The sequence below is a fragment of the Chionomys nivalis genome, chromosome 5, assembly GCF_950005125.1.
Source record: "Chionomys nivalis chromosome 5, mChiNiv1.1, whole genome shotgun sequence".
NCBI classification, from domain to species: domain Eukaryota; kingdom Metazoa; phylum Chordata; class Mammalia; order Rodentia; family Cricetidae; genus Chionomys; species Chionomys nivalis.
This window is the reverse complement of record NC_080090.1, coordinates 79,957,556-79,980,239: the sequence shown is the minus strand read 5'-3', so window position 1 is coordinate 79,980,239 and position 22,684 is coordinate 79,957,556. Positions and strand designations below refer to the sequence as shown.

Sequence of the window (22,684 nt, the reverse complement as noted above, 5' to 3'; positions counted from 1 at the left end):
TAGATTAAAAAATAACATTCATTGCCTATTTCCCATGCCCATAATTGGCATTAAATGCTACTCACCCTCTCCTACCCAGTCTCTTGACAGCAAAATCCTTAAGGCGGACTCTATTTTTTCCTCTACTTTTATTTTACTGAAAATAGACTTTATCATGCAATGTATTATAATTATGGTTTTCCTTGTTCCAAATCCTACCCCATCAGTATCTACACATTCTCTTTCTCGCCTTAGAAAACAAATATCTAAAGAATAATAAATAATATAAAACAAAACAAAACAAAAAAAAAAACCAAACCAGAATAGGACAAAACAAACAGAAGAAAAAGAGCCAAAGAAACACAATTTTGTCCACATAGGAATCCCATAAAAAACAAAACAACAGAGGAAGCCATAGTAAATACTCAGGGAAACTGTAAGACAGACAGACAGACAGACACACACACATACACACACACACACAAAGCCCTGACAGAACATTATGAAACAAAGAATCCCCAAAGATGCCATTGAGTTTTTATGTTGGATGTCTACTGCTAGGCATTGGTATTGCCCTTGAGAGTAGTATGTAGGGCTGGAGAGATGGCTCAGAGGTTAAGAGCACTGGCTGTTCTTCTAGAGGTTCTGAGTTCAATCCCCAGCAACCACATGGTGGTTCACAACCATCTATAATGGGATCTGGTGCCCTCTTCTGGCAGAACACTGTATACTTAATAAATAAATATAATCTTAAAAAAAAAAGAATTAAAAAAAATTACCCATACATAGATTAAAAAAAAAAAAAGAGTAGTATGTATTCCAGCGTGAGTCTATTGGATAGAACTAATTTTTCGTTTACAAGTGGTTATCTGTTGGAGATAGCTTCTGGATTAGGTTTGGGACATGTATCCACTTCTCTTCGCATCACAGGGACCCCATCTGGTACAGACCTGTGCAGGCCCTTTGCATGCTGCCACAGTCTGTGAGTTCATGCATGTCAATCCTGCTGTATTTATAAGGTTTTGTTTCCCTGGTATCTTCCATCCCTCTGGCTTTTTCATTCTTCTGTCCCTTCTTCTGCAGGGTTCCCTGAGCCCTCATGTGAGGGTTTTGAGAAATCCCAATTAGGATAGAGTGTTTCAAAGTCTTTCACTCTGAACATTATCTGGTTGTGTCTCTGTATTTCTTCTCACATACTGCAAGAGGAAGCTTCTTTGGTGATTGCTGATTATAGAAGAATGTCATTAGGAATCATTTTATTGCTACATTTCTTTAGCAAACAGTAGTAGTTCCTTTTCCCCTAGGTCCCTGGCCTATCTGGTCTCAGGTTCTTAGCCACTTGAGCAGTGTCTGAATGGGTTCATCTCATGGAGTGGGCCTTATGTTAAATTACATATTGGTTGGTTACTCCCACAGGTTTTATGCCACCATTGCGCCAGTGTCTTAGAGTCAGGTCACTCTTGTAGATCAGAGCATTTGTAGCTAGGTTGGTACCTACCTTTTTCCTTTGGTATTGTGTAGAGTACTTCCCAGTGCCATAAACACTGGTCCATAGGGGTGAAGGCTCTATGTAGGCACCAGCTTCAATTCTCCATGTACAGTGAGTTGTGTAAGTGTTGTCTTCAGCAATGGGGCCTTGCCATCAATTAGTACAGAATAACCCATAACTTTAGCAACAGCGTTGGTTATTTGGGGGTTCCAAAAGGATCCCTTTGGCCAAGAGTTCAATTGCATGTAACCCAATTCTGGTACTGGAAGTTTCATTTGTTGACAAGAGATATCCACTTGGGGCTCCATCTTCCCAATTATTTGGCAATTTCGTTTAGATAGCCTTCATATATTTATATACTTTACAAAGCTTCTTCTATATTAGAATTTCACACTACCCCTCAAATGGTCCTTAATTTTAGCCATCTCTCCCTGTCTTCCTTCTTCCTCCTCCTATTTTCCTCCTCCCCACTTTATCCTCTCACTCAGTCCCTCCATCCATCTATAACTATCTGTTTCCCTTTTTCGTTCCTTCCTTTATACCTAATCTTTGTGGTTCTATGGATTGTAGCTTGCTTATCAAAGACATAACATCTAACATCAACATATAAGCATGTAAGTATCATATTTGTCTTTTTGGGTCTGGGCTACCTCGTTCAGAATGATTTTCTTTCTAGCTTTATTCATTTACCTGAGATTTTACTTTTTAGCAGCTGAACAATATTTCATTGTGTAAATGTACACATTTTTTAATCCACTCATCTGTTGATGAACATCTATGCTGTTTTCAACTTCTGGCTACTTTGAACAGAGCAGCAGTGAGCATGGTTGAACTGTTGTCTCTGTAGTAGGATGAAGTGTCTTGGGTGTATTCCCAAGAGTTTTTAGCTGGATCTTGCCGCAGATCTAGTCCAACCTTCCTGAGCAACTGTGAGGCTGACTTCTTGTTAGGTGTGATAACTCTCATGAGACTGGCTCTTTGGCGGTGATAATACACAGCAGGCTTTTAACAAAAGGAAATTTGAGTGAATACATAAAATGGTACCTTTCATTTCTTCCCCAAGTGTGTTTTCAGTGTTTCCATCTGTGAGACTCTAAATACTTTAAAAAGAAATCTGTTTTGCTTTTTCAATTACTTCCATCACTTCTTATTCCCAAACACCTGTGACCCTGACCACAGTCTGATGTTGAGATCATCAATAAAATGCTTGAGTTTTTTAAAATTAAGCTATAATTTTTAACTTAAAAATTGTGTTTTATGAGTGAGGGACTGAGTTCTATGTAGATTGTCTTTTTAAATAAATGAATTTTGTGTATCTGTTTCCTGCTACAGGATTTTAATTTTTAAGGAAGTTGATCTCAGTGTTAATGACTCGAGGAAAAAGTATCAGTAAATTTTGAACCCTTTGAGTTCCATTAACTTATATTGAAATATTGTTTTTCATTCAGTATATGAGCTGGTTTGGTTTGGGATTCTTTTGGCTTTCATATAGTATTAAGTAGAAAGTGTAGGACTCTCCCTCAATAAAAACTGTTCTCTATTCACTATCCATTTCCATCTGTTCCATCAATGAAATTGCCATGCTTATTCCTATAACTGATCCTATAATTGATACATTTGGATTTTTGTTGTCCACCCCATCTCTATTTTCATACTCATCTAGAACCTCAGATGGTCAAGTTTTTTGTTGGTAGAATGATACAAACTCTCATTCGTTAAGGATCTCCAAGTTTGTGATGTGGAGTTTTGTTATTTTGTTCCTGAATGTTTTCATTCAGTTTCCTTATGAGACAAGTATCAGGAGATACAGAGAGCTGCTGGCTCCCCTTCTAGTCCTTTGTGCCTCCTCTTCTTTTTGTCTGCTGAGTCTAGTCATTGCACCCAGAGATCAACCCTTCTTAGCATTTAGATTTAGTGGCATTTGGGTCTTTTAAAGGTCTGGAGCCATTTCATCTGCCAATGCAGAAACAACCCCTTATTCTCCTAGTTAGTTTCAGCTGCCAATTTTCTGATGGAGTCTCAATTAGGGATTGCCCCCATCAGATTGGCTTGTTGGCGTATTGTTAATTGATGTAGGAGTGCTCACTCTGCTGAGGTCAGTACCATCCGTCCCTAAGTTGGGGAACCTGGACTGTGTAAGAAAGCTGGTCAAGCAAGCCAGTAAAATGATGTTTCTCTGTGGTCTCTATCTTAGTTCCTGATCTGACTTTTCTCAGTTAGATAAATCCAAGAGTTGGGCAGAGATGAATGTTACAGTAAGTATGGATTGTATAAGAAAATGAAAACATTAGCATCTTGAAGGTAGAGATTTATGTTTGATTCATTACTGTAGCTCCGGTTCCAGTAAAGCATGTGGATGAAAAGGCTTGCTTCGGCTTCTTGACATGGTTAGAGCTTTCCACGAACTTAGTTGTGATGGAAAGAGGGGAGAATGGATTTTCAGGAATGAGCTATCAGAGTTTGTCCTATGTATCTGAATGGGATCCCCTGCTTTCATACATAGACCTTGTCAGTGAAACAGTACTTTTGTTAGAAACTGAAGTATGAGACGAGAACCTTCATGAATGGGATTAGTACCCTTTAAGAGGTGCAGGGGTACTGTCTGTCCACTGCCTTTGTGTATAGTAGCAACAGAGGTGCCACCTGTGGAGCAGAGACCCACTTAGCACCAGACAGTGAACCTTCAAGCTCTGGGGCTTGGTTTTTCAGCCTCCAGACTTCTGATAATGAATGCCTCTAAATTGTCTATTTTAAAATATTTTCTTATTGTAGTTCTAATAAACTGTCATGCCATCCTAGAACAATAGAGAAGAGAATGAAATGTAAAATAGTTATTTTAATTTAACAAGGATTTCAGAGAAGGAAACAAAGCCACCAAACTGTCCTTCGGAGTGGCCATTTCATTTGCATCCACACTAGAAATGTCCAGAAGCTGCTGTGGCGGCACCTGTTTCCAGCATTGTCAGTGCTGGCGTCTTTGGCCATCAGTAGAGATGGTGATGCATTGTTTGAGTCTGTATTTCCTGGTGATGTGTGACTGCATGCTCATTTGTCATCTGCGTATATTATTGGTGAAGTGTGTTGAGGTCTTAAGCCTATGTTTAACTAGGTTTTCTTATTGCTGAGGTCTAGAACTCTGCGTAAGTGTGACAGCAGCCCTTTCTCGGATGTGTCTTTCACTGCTGTTTACTAGTCAGTGCCCTAGTCCTCACTTTCTTTCTCCCTTCCTTCCACTCCATTAATATTTTACAGAATAAGTTTCTATCTTTTTGTTTGTATGTTTGTTTCTTATGGTGCTAAGGATTGAACCAAGGACCTTGCACATATGGGTAAAGTATTCTGCCGTCAGGCTGTACCCTTAACTCCTAGAACATACATTTATTTTTAATTCTACCTTCTCAAGTCTCTGAAATGTATCATGTCTTTGGTGTCATGTCTAAAAGTCAAGCCCCAGGGCATATAGATTTTTCTCCTATTATCTTTCTGATATTTATAACTTGGCATTTTATATTTGGGTCTGTGATCTGTTTGAGTTACATTTTGTAAAGGATGTTAAGACTTACCTCAATTTACATTTTTAATGTGTTCCATTGTCTAATTGTTCTAATAATAAGTGTTGAAAATACCTCCCTTACTTAATTTGAATGTTTGGTTCTCTGTTAAAGATCAGTTGATGTTATCTTGTGGGTCTGTGTCTGGAACATCTGTTCTGTAGCTGTGTCCATGCTTTCACTAATGTTAGCCTGTCTTCATGACTGCAGCTTTATACCCACATTATGAAACCAAATAGTATCTGATCTGGAATTCCCCTCTGCATGCTATGAATAATACATTTTATTACCACTGGTTAGTAAAAAAGCTGCTTTGGACCTATTGCAGCCCAGAATAGGTCAAGGAGGGAATTCCAAGCGAATAGAGAAGACAGTAGGCAGTCAGGGAGACAACAGGTAGCCGCTGGAGGAAAAGATGCCCATGCACCAGTACCGGCAAGCCATGAGCCTCATGGTAAAATATAAAATAATAGAAATGAGTTAATTCCAGGTGTAAGAGCTGGCTAGAAATATGCTTAAGCTAATAGGCCAAGCAGTGTTTTAATTAATACAGTTTCTATGTGATTATTTCGGGTATGAGTGACCAGGAACGAACAAGTGGCTTCTGACTACAAGTATTCATCCTCCACCTTTGCCTTTCTCTTTCAAGAATATGCTTACTATTCTGGATTTTTCTTTTTCATGTAGGCATTAGTCAGCTTATTGAAATACAGGAAACAATGTTCTGGGATTTTGGTTGCATTGACTCTATAGATCAATTTTGTAAGAGTTCATATCTTGAAAATACTGCCTTCTATTCATAAGCATGGGCTAAACTCCAATTTATTTAGTTATTGTCTTTCTTTCATAATTGATTTAAAGTGTTTTCCTTCTATAGTTCTTCGGCATACTTTGTAAGTTTATGACTAAGTATTTGATAAATGTTTTATGGTAGTATAATGGAGGACATGAGTCATTGGGGACTCACACATATATTATTAGTATGTATATATATATTTTCTTCTTCATTTTCTTAATTCACATAATGGTTCCTGGTAGAAAACATGTAACAATGCTCTTTTCTTATTTTTAACATTTTTAGTGCTGTATTTATATGATTCCCACTCTTTTTAAAGTTGTGGAAAGACCTGATATAGACTGAAATGTAGAATCTTTGCTGTACCCTCCAACAGACTGCACTTTCTGCCTGATGTCGTTTATTGCCACCTTCACTTGCTCTGAACAGCCCCCCATTGCTCTGTGGAGAGACTCTGTGCCCTTCCGTGGCAAGGTTTTTGATGACTGTGTCTCATTTGCCGAGGATGTTCTCCCCAGTTCCACAATAGTCTGTTCTCTTACTTCATTTGAGTTCAGTTCAGTCCCATCAGAGTTATTCTACAGTCCTCTGTCTAGAAAAGCTTTTGTTTTTCTGCCCTTACTCTGCTGTAGGTTTCTTTATAGCATTCTTACTGACAGGTTGATGATCCTTTGTCTGGAATTCTTGGAACCAGAAGTGTCTTGGATTATTTTGATTTTAAAATATTTGTAGATACGTTATGAAATATATTGAGTATGGGATCAGAATCAAAACAGAATTCATTCAAGTTTCATATGTTCCTTGGACATGTAACCTGAAGGTTATTTAACAATATTTTTTGTGCACATGCATTTTGACTGGAACCTGCTATGTGAGATCAGCTGTGGAGTTTTCCACTTAGTATCATGTTGGCATTTAAAAAATAAAAGAATGAGGGAGAACATGGGCAAGGAAGTCAGGACCACGAGGGGTGCACCCACCCACTGTGACAGTGGAACTGATCTATTGGGAGCCCACCAAGGCCAGCTGGACTGGGACTGAATAAGCATGGGTTGAAACTGGACTCTCTGAACATGGCGGACAATGAAGGCTGATGAGAAGCCAAGGACAATGGCACTAGGTTTAGATCCTAATACATGAACTGGCTTTGTGGGAGCTTAGCCTGTTTGGAGGATCACCTTCCTGGACCTAGATAGAAGTGGGAGGATCTTGGTCTTCCCCCAGGGCAGGGAATTTGGACTGCTCTTCAGTATAGAGAGGGAGGGTGAATGGAGTGGGGGGAGGAGAAGAGGAGTGGGAATGGGGAGGAGTGGGGGGAGGGGGCAATATGTGGGAGGAGGGGGAGGGAAATGGGAAACGGGGACAGGTGGAAATTTTAATTAAAAAAGAATAAAAATAAAAAAAAGATGGAGCCATTTCTTTATGGAAAGTCTGTAATGTGTTTTCGTACACTTTTTAAAAAAATTCTTACTTTGAAGTTGAATAAAATGGCTTAATTGAGAACCTTAAAATAGAGATGATAGTGAAACTTTAAAATAATGAAAAAGAACACTGATTTAATTACTACTTCAATCAGTAAAAATATACTTTATAACTGTAGTAATTTTTAAGAAAGAAGCCACACAGAAAGAAATATGAATGTGGATTAGTTAGGAGGGAGAAAAAAGTGGTATCCCTTTGTTAGGCATTAGAAAATTTTAATTAACTGCTTGCCCAAACACAACAATTAAAATGGCAATTACCTCTAAAGTAGCAACAGTGTAATTGCAGCCGCTGTGATCTAAAGCTAGGAAACAAAATGTTAATCTGGAATGAGCAGTTTAAATATGAAATTATGATATACTTGGCTTCCTGTAGTACAGCTGTCAAGCTTGGGCAGCTCGCTGGTCAATAGTGACATTCTATGTGTCAGTGAACAGAGTCTCCTGATACCATAACCCACAGTTCACACATTACTGAAGCTCCAACTGTCGAACATTCAAGTCCCCTGGTATTATTGCAGCTTCCAGACTCTCCTGACTGGCTCATGTTTCATTCTTTGGCAATTTGCCCTAATGATATCCCTCAGGAGCTTTCAGCCTCCTTCTTTCCATATTTAATCGTGTTGTATTAATCTGAGTGATGTGCAAACTGTGCTGCACAAATTGTCATTTCCTACAAGATTTTCTAAGAGACCCACTAATTTTTTCACTTCAACTTTTATTTATGGTACAAAATTTTACCTTAACTATATTTTCAATTTGAATATAAAATCTGCATATGATTCCCAAGAAACTTCTTTTGCTGTGTGTGTTTTTTCCAAAAGACCGTAGAGACACAGACTTTTACATGTGGAGTTGGTAAAAACAGTGTATGCTATGTCACTGCGTCAATTGTTCTATGATGATCACTCATCTCTGATACCTTGAACATGCCTTTTTCTTTAGAGGGTCAGCAGCCTCTCATTATTGTTCCCTCTCTGTGAATTTTAGTTAACCGCCTGTCTCCACGGCTCGGCTGCTCTGCTCTACCCGATGTACTGGCAGCACATCTACATCCCCGTGCTTCCTCCACACCTGCTGGACTACTGCTGGTAAGCCGGCCTCGCCAGACCCCTCAACCTGGGTTTTACCATTAGAGTCTTGTATAGATTAAAGAAACCACAGAAACTTGACTCTCAGATAAGTTTTAAGTGTAAAAGAACATTTTTATATGCATTAAAATAGTTCATTTTAAAGATAATAAAAATTTAGATTTGGCAGATGTGTTTCTTTAAATTTTGCAAATTTCTTTTGTGGTCATTTAGGAAAGTGATATTTAAGTATGAAATACAATTTTATTTTGTGGCTCAAAGATTATACAATGGCTCTAGTGTCAGAGAACAATATCCCAGGTATCAGAGTTTATCTGTCAAATCTACCCATAATCCTACTGGCTCTTTGAGGACAAGCTTTCATACCTTGCCTGTGATAGACACCCTTTTCCTTCACCTCCTCTCCTCTCAGTAGCACCCTGAAAACAGTATTGTGAAAGTGATTGCTTCTAGTACAAGAAATTTTGAGAGTCTGGTCTTAAGCAAAGTGTGCCTAAAGCAACCAAGAAAACCAGCGTGGAAAGTGTAAGAGCAATTGTGAGAACTGGCTGGCTTTAGAAACAGCTCCCAGTGAGCTCAGTAATCTGAGTTCAATCAGGCCACTAGAAACTAGAACAATGGCCAATGGCCTCCTTGTTCTCTCTGACTGGAATTTAGCAAGGCTTCTCTATAGTAAGGCTAGACGAGGAGACTCCAAAGCAGAAGCTTTGATTGTGTATTGAGAAGCCACTCAAGAACTAGATCCCCAATGCTGTAGTTTTGGTATTCGAGGGTAAAGAATTGTTTTCACCATGTAATAACCTGCAGGCATAGTTAATTTTCAAGAAATTTGTTGAAATTTCTTTATGTGAATCATGCCTTTGTATAAATTCATGTTTTACACACACACACACAAAAAGATACACACACAGATACAGACACACACAGGTATACACATAAACAGATACAAACACACACACACAGATGCAAACACACAGACACAGAAATCATTTTGCATCAATGATTTTCTTATATCAAAGCTAGTATTAGTAAAAAATCAAAGTCCTTTTGAATTAATATATTTATTTAAAATTTTCATTATTTCCTTAAGGATTGTTGATTATTTAAATATGCAATGTTTCTGCAAAGGGGTAGTAGGTGTTTTGTTAAGTTTCTGGGACTATCTTTCTTCAGAACAATGCTTGTACTTGTCCAGATTGATTACACTGCTATACTGTGTGTTTCCATATGTAGTAACAGTATTACTCATGCTGTGAAGTAGGTAGACAGTGACTCGCCACTGCTGTTCTTGCCTAGGAGAACTTGAAAGGAAAAATAGTTTTGTAGCCTGCAGGATGTACTTTAATTATATTATGAAGTGTAATGTGCACAAATATAAGTATAATGCCAGATCAGTAAGTAAGTTTTTCTGTTATCGTTTTAGAGTTTTCCTTTTGACCAGCATATTTAAAATATTTTTCCTACTTCAAGGCAGAGAATGCAGTTTGTTTATGTTGACGTAGGCATAGATTTCTGTATACAGCATTCTGTAACTAGACATTTATTTTAAAGTTCTCTTTTCTAAAAGCATTATACAATTAAAGTATTTTGAGAACTAATTATATGATTAGAATCACATTTTGCAATATTACTTGCATCATAATTTTTCTGTTAAAATGTTCTGACCTCTTATAATAATATACCTTTAAGTTCAATTCCATGTAGTATTATTATTTCCAGAAATATTTTTTTGACCCTGTTATCAAATTTAAGTAAGGAAAGTGTTATCCACTATAAGTAAGGAAACTTCTCCCTCCCCTCCTTTCTTTCTTATTGCTTGCTTGATTCTAATGCTAGAAATAGTGTTTAGGACAAGTTCCAATGACCTCCCTGCCAGTATTCTCTGGTTCAGAGTAGAGCAGTGGTGTCTAAACAAGGAATTGTGTGAAAACTTTCTGAGCCTTAAAGTCATATGATTGGCTCAGTTTTTGTTAAAGGATCTCTATCCATCTATGTGACTTCATCCTATTGTCAGAAAATATGATAGATTAAGCAGTATCCTAGGGAAAACGATTCTTTTCCATTTACTCCTTGATATTAGGTTCTTACTGATACATGCTGAAGGAAGAAAAATGTAAGTTATTCCAACAACAAAAAACTTACTTTAGTTCCAAATGGGGCCACATTTTTGGGGGGGGGTTGCATCTATCTTGGTTAACTTTTCAGAGTGATTGGTATGTTGCAAATCCTGAACCATTCGTGGATCAAGAAAACATTTCTGTGTTTGCACCTCCTGTTAGTGATGTGCCATAGACTTGGCGAACCATAATGCCCTCTTGTGACCGTAGATGAATAGCACATCTTGGTCCTTTGACATTCTTATTACATTGTTGGTTGGTCCATCCGTTCATCCATCCATACACCTACCACCCACCCTTCCATTATTTAGTGACCACTTTTTGGAACGCTATACTATGTAATTCAATGAATAAGCTTTATTTATTTATTTCCTGAAATACACACACACACACCTCTGCACACCTTCATGCACACATCCGAGTATAGTATAATTATAATTATACTAATTATAATTGCTGTAGCAGAATCACTCAGAGAGATCTGGGTGGACAGCGCTCTTGCTCAGTTCAGGAAAGCTGTTAGGTAGAAGTGATAGCATCCGTGTTTTCCTCTTACTCAAGCAAAGCAACAGTACTCGAGTATGGTCCATCTGCTGTCAGACACTTCAAAACTGTCTGAACCCATAAGCATGTAGGAGTTTGTGTGGCTATAAAGCCACCAAGGTCATCATAGATTATTATCTGCTCAAGCAGTGCTTAAGTAAGTCATTTAGTCTAGATTATGTCTTTGAAACTATAACATTAGATTCCAAGAAAAAAATAAAAAATTATATTCTTTCAGACTACTGTGATTGATGTAATATGGTATATGTTAGGTAAGCTTCTTTGCAAGTAGCTTAAGAAGGAAAAAAAAGATGATTTTGCTTAAAGATTCTACCACAAAGAAGAAATAGTTTAGAGCCGTCTGCACTGTGTTTTCTAAATAATATCACAGACGGTAGGGCTTGAAGACAGCCTTACACATGTATAATAGAGCATCTTTATCACCATTAAACACTTACTGATGTACCAACACCCTCATCAAAGTAGAATAGATAGTCCAGCTGGGATTGCAGAGTGACTTCCCATGGGATTGGCTTATGTCACAATAGCACACATACAGTACTGTGCGAAAGACCACGTATCCATTTGAATCTATAAACACTGTGTTCTGTCAGATATCATAATGATTTTAGAAAATCATTTTCTAGTATTTTCAGTTCAAACATCTGTAAGTTTAGGAATTTGCTACAAATTAGCTATAAAAAAATAGACTATACAGCCATGCTCAATGATCCCATGAAAGACTTTTGAGTTGATACATTGTTAAATTTGTCATAGAAGCCTGCTACTATATAATTTTAGTTCTAGCTTAATTTATATGAGCATATTGTTTGTATCTCAGATTGCAAGTAGCTTTCAGAAATATTTCAAAGGATTTTTTTCTGGATTATTTGTTAGTTTAGACTTTTGCTTTATGAAATGCTGGTTTCCTCAGTGTTTGTCCAACATTTGTAAGATGGATATACTTCTTAGTTTATAAGGCTCAAATATTTTGGTTAATACGCTTACTAAAATATTCTTTAGAATTTAAGATACTATGAACTTTTTGGTATTATAAACCTCATTGGTAAAAATATTGTAAACCTCAGAGGATCTGGAAGTTCGGACAGTGTTTTTAATATACTATCTTTGATGTTTGATGGACGTGCTATATTTAAGATACTGAGAGTTGGCTGGCTGTTTTGTGACAATTGCCCAAAGTTGTGCTTGGAGCCCTGGGAAGTGGTCTGCATTTTATGTCTTCTGTGGAATTGTAGAAGGAACCTAGGGACCAGAACTTAGACTCAAGCGATAACCAGCTTTCCCTCTGCCAGCAAGAGTGCAGCAGTCCACATTTGTTTCTATTTCCTTCTTAAGGCAGAAAATCGATTAGTTCCTAAGGAAATCAAGGCATGTAAGTAGTCAAGTGAAACTTACAGAATATCACACCAATGCCATCCAGATAGTCAGTTGTATAGACATTTTAAAAGAATGTAAAAGAACAAGGCTACAATAAGCAAAGACAACTAGAAGCAAGAATTAACACAGTAATGAAATTAGGCATGTACATAGTAATGAGAAATGACATGACTCATGGTTTCTGGGATTCTGGATATATAGACTATTTTAAGTCATCTTTAACTGACTGTACTTGGAACTTTCTGAGATGCTTTGGGACCAGTCAGGGTATCTGTTAACATTATCTATCACTGCTTCTCTGCAGTAAAGTTCATATCCGGGAGCCTGAGCAGTTCTGTTTAGTGACAGTACTGTTCAGAGCATTATATAAACCTTTGAGAAACAGGATTTGACTTAGCAGAAAAGGTTGGTGTTAAACGTAAGAGGTAGCTATGGAAGGATCCCCGAAAATGTGTTTCTAAAAAGTAGTTATGTGTTCTCATATTGTTTATTATTTTCATAGGTGTCTGTCTGTCCTCATACTTTTCTGTTGATTATTTTGTTTCAGATTTCAAGATGAATACTTTTCTTCCTGTATTTACTAACAACTATTTTTAACACTTTCCTAATTCATATGTTATATACTAAAATGATTTAGTATCTTTATTTTCTGCTGGAGCATAAGGTCCAGGAGGAAATATATCCCAACTACATTGTTTATTACCATATTTAAGTTTGTGTCCAAGGGCTTGGATCTGATATGCTCCAAAACTTGTGGCCTTAAATACTTAATTCAAACCTATTCTTAGACTTGAAAATTTTTTATTAAAATTCTTATATTAGTGTCAAAGATGGTGCACATCTTTAATACTAGTACTTAGTAGGCAGAGGCAGAGGCAGACAGATCTCTGTGAGTTTGAGGCCAGCGTGGTCTACAAAGTGAGTTCTAGAACAGCCAGGACACTCAGAAAAACCCTGCCTTGGAAAAAAAAATATTATACTAGTAAGAAGGAAAGTGAAATGAACCCGCAGGAGCACGAGGACAGGAGCACAGAGGGGACTTGTTATGCCTACGTCACTGGTTCTAGAATAGTGACTCCAGGATAGACCGACACAGTAAATAGTGAGTGACTCGTTAGGTACGAAACCATGACGATTCATTAAAGTAACAGATAATCAAATTGAACAGGAGTTTGTATAAAAGAAATGTAGATATGTTTGATGATTATTTAGAATATTTTTGCTATCAATTACATGGAAATGATTCAGTGTGACCTACACCTTGATAATCTTCTTAAATAAAACATCTTATTTAGGCATAGAACTTTTGATTTAATAATGATTTCCAGTTTTTTATATAAACAAACATTAAATAATAATGGCCTATAAGATTAAATACAACTTTTATATATTGACTGTTTTTGAGTATCTGTAACATCTAATGGTGAAACTGAGCACTTGAAGTTAGTTTTTAAGCATTTGAATTGCTTTTGTGTTGTTTCAGTTTAATGAACAATATGAATATATACATACATATATATTTTTAATTTAGTGCCCCAATGCCATACCTGATTGGAATACACTCCAGTCTCATAGAGGTGAGTATCTTTCTCAGTAAGATAGTTATGAAACTGATTTTTTAGAAATAATGGATAAAAGTTTTATTTAAAGCTTACTTGACTAATGCTAAGATGTACTAGATTGACATAATGGATGTATGTAGGGGGTCATTTTCAGAAGGTGCCAATGAAATCCCTTCACTTTGTGCAGTCTACTTGTTTGCCCTGTGGTGGCATGAAACCTGTGGAAATAGTTTTATTTCAAGTCATGTGGTCAGTTTTCAATACCAAAATCGTTCCCTGATGAACCACTGAGTTTTTGCATCTTGAGATTTTTTTGTATTTCACTTTTAGTACGATATTTTGTAATTAAGCTTTATGTGCTAATGAGTCACCAAGTCAGTTTTCTTTTACACTGCTTCATTATTTCTAGTTTGTCAGTTGATTTTTCAAAATGTGAGTTTAACATTTTAGTGATAAACTTATTAAATAGAGTGTGGTAGGTCATTCCTTAAGAGACTAAGAGTGTGGGGCTAGTCCTTAAGAGACTAAGAGAGGAGTCCCACGGTGCTAGGCAGCCAGGACTCCTTGCCAAGTAGAGCTAAAGAGAAGATCAGGTGTAGACTTTGCTGAGCTCAAAGTTTCTGTCCTGCTCTCAGAGATGAATTTAGTAGTTATTTTTCTTTTTATACTGTTATCTCATTTCAAAATGATTTTTGTTGCTTCCTTTGTCCCTAAACTGAAACTTCTTAAACTTTAAACACTTGGGTTGCAGTCAATGAGATTCCCAGAAAGCATGTCATGTGTGATTGGCATGTGTGTGCATTGGTGTATACCTTTAATCTCAGCACTCAGGAGGCAGAGGTAGGCTATCTCAGTGAGTTGGAGGCCAGCCAGGTCTACAAAACAAGTTTCAGGAAAGCTAGTGCTATAAAGAGAAACCCTGTCTCGAAAAACTAAATTCAAAACCAAAACAAACAAAAACCAAAAAGAAAGAAAGGAAGGAAGGAAGGAAGGAAGGAAGGAAGGAAGGAAGGAAGGAAGGAAGGAAGGAAGGAAGGAAGGAAGGAAGAAAGAGGAAAAGGGAAAAAAAAAAACAACATATAAATTACCAAAAGTTACTGAAAGGCTAAAACACAAGATTTGAGCCAACTGAGTGGTGGTGTGCTTGCTGGTGTCCGTTTCAAGCAAACACATTTGTCTTTTGCTGATTGTACAGAGTAACGTAAACAATGCAGCACTGTTGCTGATAAACACACTGATGAGCTGGGTGTGATCTTCCTGCTATTTCCAACACTAGTCTTTCCTATGATTAGAGAAGATTCTTACTAAGAGAGAGTCCTATCCCCGAGAGAGCTTTAATTGTACGTGTTCTCAAGTTTGGGGCTCCCCTCTTTTTTTGCAAAATGCTAGGACAATAGCAATAATTCTTTTGTTCCATTATTACTGAAGTATAGATTTTAATGCATTTTAGTAGGTTTAACACGTTTTTTAAAATTTATTTATTTATTTATTAAAGATTTCTGCCTCCTCCCCACCACCGCCTCCCATTTCCCTCCCTCCATCAACTCCCCCTCCCTCAGCAGCCCGAAGAACAGTCAGGGTTCCCTGCCTTGGCACGTTTTTAATATTGAAGTCTCAGTGGGATGAATTTGTGACTCCTGCTATTTTATGAATTTTAAGAAACGATTATAAGCCAAGGATACAGTGTATGAAATGAGGCATGAGCATATAGATATTTACTCTGTGATTAGATCAGGAAGTAGATAACCTGAATTTCATAGATTGACTTTCATGAAATTATTTGTTTGTATTTTTTCTTAAAAGTGACAGTTTGATTTTCATGACTTCTGTAACTAAATGTATTAGTATCACACAGAATTTTATAATGTATTTACTTATAGAGATGAAAATAATTTAAAGTTGAAGAGAGTACCTAGTAGTTTTACATTAATTTTGGGTGTGTAGAATGTTTCTACAATCTCTAAAATGAATAAATTAGGCTTTTTCAAATTATGATGATTGAGGAAGTACATTAGCTATATCATTTAATTTATCACATACTTATTAATGATTTACAAAGAAATTTTAAATTTTAAATAATTCTTTGAAAATCTATAATTAAATGGTCAATGGCCATACCACCCTGAAGGCGCCTGATCTCGTCTGATCTCAGAAGCTAAGCAGGGTCGGGCCTGGTTAGTACTTGTATGGAAGACTGCCTGGGAATACTGGGTGCTGTAGGCAAAAAAAAAAAAAAAAAAAAAAAAAATATAACTAAATGATTTTCTCCCTCTACCTTTTCTGGAAGCATATTTTTTACTTTTTTAAGATAACGGCCATTCTAGCTTTCAGTGGCCACTTGGATTAGAGTGTGGGAAGTGTCCACGCCTTCAGTGATGTGCTTGTTTGTTAGCCTGCACTCAGTTTGTAGCCAGGGAGGAGAAGGTGCGTTTGCGCTGCTTTTTAACCAGGTGCATATCACGTAAACTATAGTAAGATGATAATTCGTTCTTCATTATGTCACTATCAAACAGTTTTAAATTAATATTTTATTTTTTCATTTTATTTATAATATATGTTTCAGAGGGAATTTAGACCTTTCTATAGTTAATATAAGAGACAGCGCTGAGTAACTTTTTGCCTTTGTCTAGCAATTGCATCTATTTTTGGAAAAAAATAAAGAAGACCTATTGTCCTTTTGGTCATTACAGTCTCAGCTAATATTACTAATTATATAAAATTCTTCAAGTTCTAAAGCATGAGATTAATGTTCTTTGAAACTTTCTTTCACTTGTTTTTATATAATTGTGAGTAAAGAATGATGAAAACATGTCTTTTCAAAGAAGAGATTTATTTCTGAAATAAGGAAAACCAGTTTTATTTTCCCAGCCTTCAGGGTGAAATTAGTGCTGGCTAATCTGTAACTGAACTTGGAAGCTGCAGACACAAGGGTGGACTTGTTTGGTTTCATCTGTACCAAACTCTGAATTGCAATGTTGTTCCCCTTTCCTAAGGTTTTGTGCTTGCTGCCCTGAGCCATTCCAGTGCATTAGTGAGCATACTGTACATAGTATAGTTCTGTGCTCGCTGCCCTGAGCCATTCCAGTGCATTAGTGTACATAGCCACATTGTGTACAAGGGTGAGAGACACACACTCAGCACAGTGTGTCCAGCATTACATTCTTAGTTTTCATGTTTTCTTTTAAATTTCACCCCATAAACATATGAGATCTAAAAATATAAGATTGAGGAAAAGTTCTATTTCTGACTTGCATGCCTCAGTCAGGAAGTCACAGCTAACACTTGATTTGGACAGAAGAAATAGAGTGCTAATATCAGCATTTTCATATAGTTAAGTTGTAACCTACTTCCCCCTTTTGCTTATATAGATTTATTCTATTTCACTTTCAGTTTACTTATTAATAATGAACAGAATTTTTTAACTTTTATTGAGTGGTCCCTTGAACAAAATTTAATATTCAGTCAATATCTGCCTTAAATGAAAAGCAATTCAAAAGGTCTACATATTGTTTTAATACTATTCAGTCTTTTGTTCTAATGTCATCAAAAACATCTTGGTGGCAAATAGTCCTTATTTGAAAGTATTTGAACAAATCGTTTCCCATTGGAAAAAGCGAGGTTTAGTCTTCTGAATTATATCAATTTTTCCAGCATGAGCACATCACAGAAAGTTAAATGCTCATCATATTATGACATACTTTTTCTAAGCAAATGGCACATATGTTTTGCTTATAAATTGTTATTAAAATTATAGATAATATGCATGATGACCGAGTTATGCATTTAGACCTTTTAAACATCTGCATGAAAAGGAAAGGAAATGACCTTAATTTTAGATGTCTCTTTAGAATGTCATTTATATCACCAGAATGATTTCTTGATAATAACTTAGAGGTAGCATCTTTTAATTCTGATTTTTTTATTCATTGGAATCTTTTTTACAAGACAGATTTTAGATCCAGTATCCCTTGAGAATATACAGTCTATGTTTTGGATTTTTAAATCCATAGAAATTCTTCATCCCCAATCACCATTTCTGTAAGAAATTTAACATTTATCTGAATACTCAAAAGATTTGAAATCAAAAATGGATCAGGGGCACATTAATCGAATCAACTTGTAAGAAAATAATTGGTTCAACTAGTTTAAAATTGAAACATTTAGCCAGTGGAGCTTGCCTTTAATCACAACATTTGGGAGGCAGAGACAGGAGGATCTCTGTGAGTTCAAGATTGGCCTGGCCTACATAATATTCCAAGACAGCCAAAGATACTTAGAGAGACCTCCCCCTTTTCAGAACTATACTGATGCACTTAACTAAAATGCTGCACCAAAATTACCACCTTCCGGTTCTGCCAGTTGGCCTGTATGAGGGGAATTCTGGATTTCGTGGCTGGATTTCATTGCTTGGGTACATCATTACCCTGAAGAATGTTGCCACAGTAGAGTTCGGTGTTTTAAGTAGGTATGTGAAACAGAAAATAAACTATATTCTCTCAGCTATGACAATTTTGATACGATTTTTATAACTTACCTATTTGTAAACCTATTGAGATACCATTTTACTAAATCTCCAACAACATGGAAAGATAAATCAATCTGATGCATTGTTAAATTCTGTCATTTTTGGAGCCAGGGTTTCTTTGTGTAGCACTGCCTGTCTGAGAACTCACTCTCTAGACCGGGATGGCCTCTGCCTCCCATTGCTGGCATTATAAATGTTGCTCTTTACATACGAATTCACATGAGGACATAATTGGCAAATTACATATTAGTAGTCTCTGCATCATCTTCTCATTTCACTTCCAGTGCTGCTCATGGATGCACATTGGTACGACCATATAGGAACATTTATGTACATAAAATGTAGTTCAGTACTATAGTCATCGTTATTAGTTTATTTCTCTCTCCAATGTATTTATGCTAAAATCGGTTTGATCCTGGAAACAATTTTCCATATTATAAGTTTGACATTGAAATGATAAAAGCTACAGCTTTTATATTTTTATGCACCTCTGCTTATTTTATAAGTGTTGTGCTAAATGTTTGGCAGCCATTTTAATTGATATTATATGAGGAAATTTTCTACGTTAAGCATTCTAATCAAATAATTTTGGATGAATTATAGTTAAATTTCCTTTCTCAGAAAGCAAAGTTGTTTATATTATTTTATAATATTGAATTTCCCTCTTTAATTTTTCCAAGCTGCACTAAGATAATTTTTTGTTTCCAAACGCATCATAAATTTGTACAAAAAATATAATGAGATCTTTTCATAATTGTGTTTTTTAAACAGAAAGTGAAAAATAAATCATTGGAAGATGTTGTTGTGTTAAATGTTGACACAAACACTTTAGAATCACCATTTAATGACTTGAGCAACCTACCCAGTGATGTGGTAAGTCCAAGGGATGTCTGTGGTGAGCAAGAATGTTTGTTGGTGGACCCTCGAGTTACTGTTTTCCACTTTGTATCTGAGCCTTTAAAGTCGGTTTATACAAGGGTTTTAAGAAGAATCTATGAAGATTCTATTTTTAATATTTTACCTTTTGGCAGTTGAGATTTTAAATAATATGCCGTATTCCTTATTGTAAAAACGGGATCATAATTAAAAAGCTAGATGCATTCATTACACAGAGTTTCTTTAACATTGAGTCCCTTCATCTCGTCTTAATCATTGTATTACAAAGTAGGCATTCTGTCTGCCTGGTGGCATGTCTTGCAAAAGAACGAGAGAGTTTTTGAAGGCAAGAAGAAGAAGGGGCCAATTATCGGCTTTTGCTTCCCTGCCACCTGCCAGTGCTTTTCCTTTTAATTAATGATCTGATGGCACTGGTCAATATAATAAGAAATGCTTGTACAGTTGGGGTCAGAAAATTCTGGCTTTGATCTCTCTCAACTTTCTGAAACATTTATTTGTTTTCTCTAAATTATTTCAGTTTTATTTTAATCTTTCCTGTCCTGCTGAGGGCCACAAGAATGAAAACCTACAGTTTGTCATCTCCTTTGGCAGAGCAAAGAATACTTACTTCAAATTCTATTTGTAAATTAAACTGCAAACCCAGTTTGTCATAAAAGACATCTGATCCTTTTGAAATGATGAAAACTGTCTTTTGTCTGTAAAGCTGATAAATTAAGTGCCGGTTCTCTTCGAGTCTTTGATCTTGTGGACGGTGTATGTGTGTGTGTGTTTTAATGGGATATATTCTGTATTTCTTATTAAATAATCTATGTAAAATTGCCGTTGTTGGCTTCTGTGTTTTTTAATAAAGGGCAAAATTACAAACTTGTGCTATTTCTGTACATATTTGATGACTATTTATATGTCTTTATAACATAGTTAAAAGTTTAAAATAGCTCCCTTCTTTAAAAGAAGCCCTCAAAGTGTTCATTCTTCTCAACATTATTAAAATTTGAGAATTGAAAGTAAACTTGGCAATAAATTTTTCTCTATTTTCTTCATTATTAAGGAGTTTTAGAAGGTGAATTTAAAACTCTCAAGTTTAAATAATACATTAGTACTAGCCTAGATTGTTCCTATGGATTATGATAGGAAAATGGGAATTTAATATCAAAGCCAGAATGCTACGCTTATCAATAACCAGACCAGTCCCTGACCTTTAAGCTCATTAGACTGAGCTGTGTATTCTCTGCAGTAAAACTGTGTGTGAACCATCCAGACTCAGACCTGCCGACACTGTTTTTCTCTCAGCTTAATGCAGCTGGGGGCTTCGTCATGAATTCTGCAGAGACTGGACTGCTTTTAAGGATATACTATGTATCTAGAAATCCATCCAAGTAGTTTTCAATGGGTGGAGAAATCCTTACGAAAACAGAATTCCAGCTTTTCAAAACATTTTAATTGTGGCATACACATTTCCTACTGTTATGTTTACTAAAAAGAAGAGTGAGAGGAACTCTCTGCCTTTCTCTACATTATATTAAAATCTGTATAGTTGCACCGAGCTCCTGGATTGAGCCTTTGAAGTCTCAGCATAGTGGGAATCACTTTTAACTGAGAAGTACTTTGCTTGTAGATTTTTTTCGTAATTAAGATATTGATTTAAATGTATAGGAACGCTAAGCGACGGATACACATAGAGGTTACAAAAGAAGCGGTGTGCTCTGATTTAGCACTACATTCAGCTAACCGCCATTGTGCGAATGTTGGAAAAGGAGCATTGGCAGCGAGTGCAGGCAGATTGCAAAGGTGCTGCCATTTGAAGGCCACAGACTTGCCGACAGCTGAAGACTCGGCGAGTAAAAGCTCTGTGTGTTGAAAATAAGAGGTCTTTTCAAGTCGTGGTGATTTTCTAAAATATTTTAGACAATTGTTTATCTCATCTTTAATAAAGTTCTCATTATCATCAGTTTTTCAAGGCTGCCCTTTAGAGCGCTACACAGTTTAAAATGGCAAATGTTTTAAATAAGATCTGATAAAATCCTGAATGATAACTGAATTTTTGTGTGTGATTTACATTAATACATATTTTTAAAGCTTGAAAGGTATCACTATTGGCATTGTTTGATTACTTAGTAAGTTAACTGAGATTTAAGAGGAGGCCCTTTTGAAAGCATCCCCCAAGCATTTAAATTATGCTCACAGGCTGGGTGACTGTGTGTGCATGTGCACTCTATTAGTGCGTCACATTGACCAGTGGCCGCGGCTGCTCAGAGGTCAGTGGTCACAGTTGTCCTGAATTACTAGCTCTTTTTTCCTTTGGACCCTCTGGTGCGTTGCATGCTGTAATCTTCTTAATGGCTTCATTCCAATATTCACACATAATATTTTAGATTTATTGACTGTTAGAAATACTACCACGCCGGTAGCACTTCCGCTGCTCTTAAGGTATTTAAAATTGGAAAAATAAATCAGGGCATGCTTCAGGAATCCTTTGTTTTCCTTTTGGGAGGGAAAAAAAAACCACCTTTCTTCCTGTTTTCTGACAGGAACACTTGGCTTTTGATTTCATCATTTCACTGTAGATTTGGATCATCAAAACAAAACAAAGTCTAGATGTTTTATTGGGAATTATTTTAAGGGTATTATTTCATAAAAAAAAACTTTTGAAGACAGTGACACAATGAGACACTTTTACAGCTTGTATAGGGAAGTATTGTGATTTTGTTTTATTAATATGTCATGTAGACATTTTCAAACATATGTAGTTGGAATATTTTGAAATAAAAGAGTAAACTTTAGGGCCAAATAACCATCAATCAAAGTTAGTGTTCTGGTGGTGTGTTTATGAGAACGGGAAGGCAAGTTCAATTATATATAACTGGGTAAATTTCAGATGAGTTCATTTAATTTCAGAAAATGAACTATTGAAATCCCTCATTCCATATATTTATAGACAGACTTAGTTTAATTATGTAGCAACTTAAAACTTTGTATTTCCTACTTTTACCACTCATTTTGATTTTTGTCATTATTAATATTTTATAATAATTTGGAAAATGTTACTATTCATAAAGTAAGAAGGCAACCTATTTACTTGCTGGAAAATTAGGCTAATAATCAGGAAAATTAGGCTAATAATCAGAATTATAGTATGATTTAGGAAGTATGTTCTCATAAGAATGTTAAGACCAGCAATTCTAAACCAAGTTTTACAGATGAGAGCTGCTGAGAGTTGACTGACATCTGACAAAGCTACTTGTATTAGAATATTCA

The 22,684-nt window shown here is 36.2% G+C and overlaps 1 protein-coding gene and 1 pseudogene across 3 annotated transcripts in view; both read left to right on the top strand.

The window, feature by feature from the left end:
- Window positions 1–22,684, top strand: part of Dennd1b (DENN domain containing 1B) — a 231,217-nt gene that overhangs the window by 113,069 nt on the left and 95,464 nt on the right. For all 3 annotated transcript variants that reach the window (XR_009057142.1, XM_057769835.1, XM_057769834.1), the window contains 3 exons: window positions 8,287–8,387; window positions 13,977–14,022; window positions 19,304–19,405. Coding sequence is in view for 2 of the 3 variants with exons in the window: in XM_057769835.1 (XP_057625818.1) it covers window positions 8,287–8,387; window positions 13,977–14,022; window positions 19,304–19,405 (249 nt within the window). In the remaining variant the exon portion in view is untranslated. The remainder of the gene's footprint in view (window positions 1–8,286; window positions 8,388–13,976; window positions 14,023–19,303; window positions 19,406–22,684) is intronic.
- On the top strand, window positions 16,112–16,230 carry LOC130875265 (5S ribosomal RNA; annotated as a pseudogene).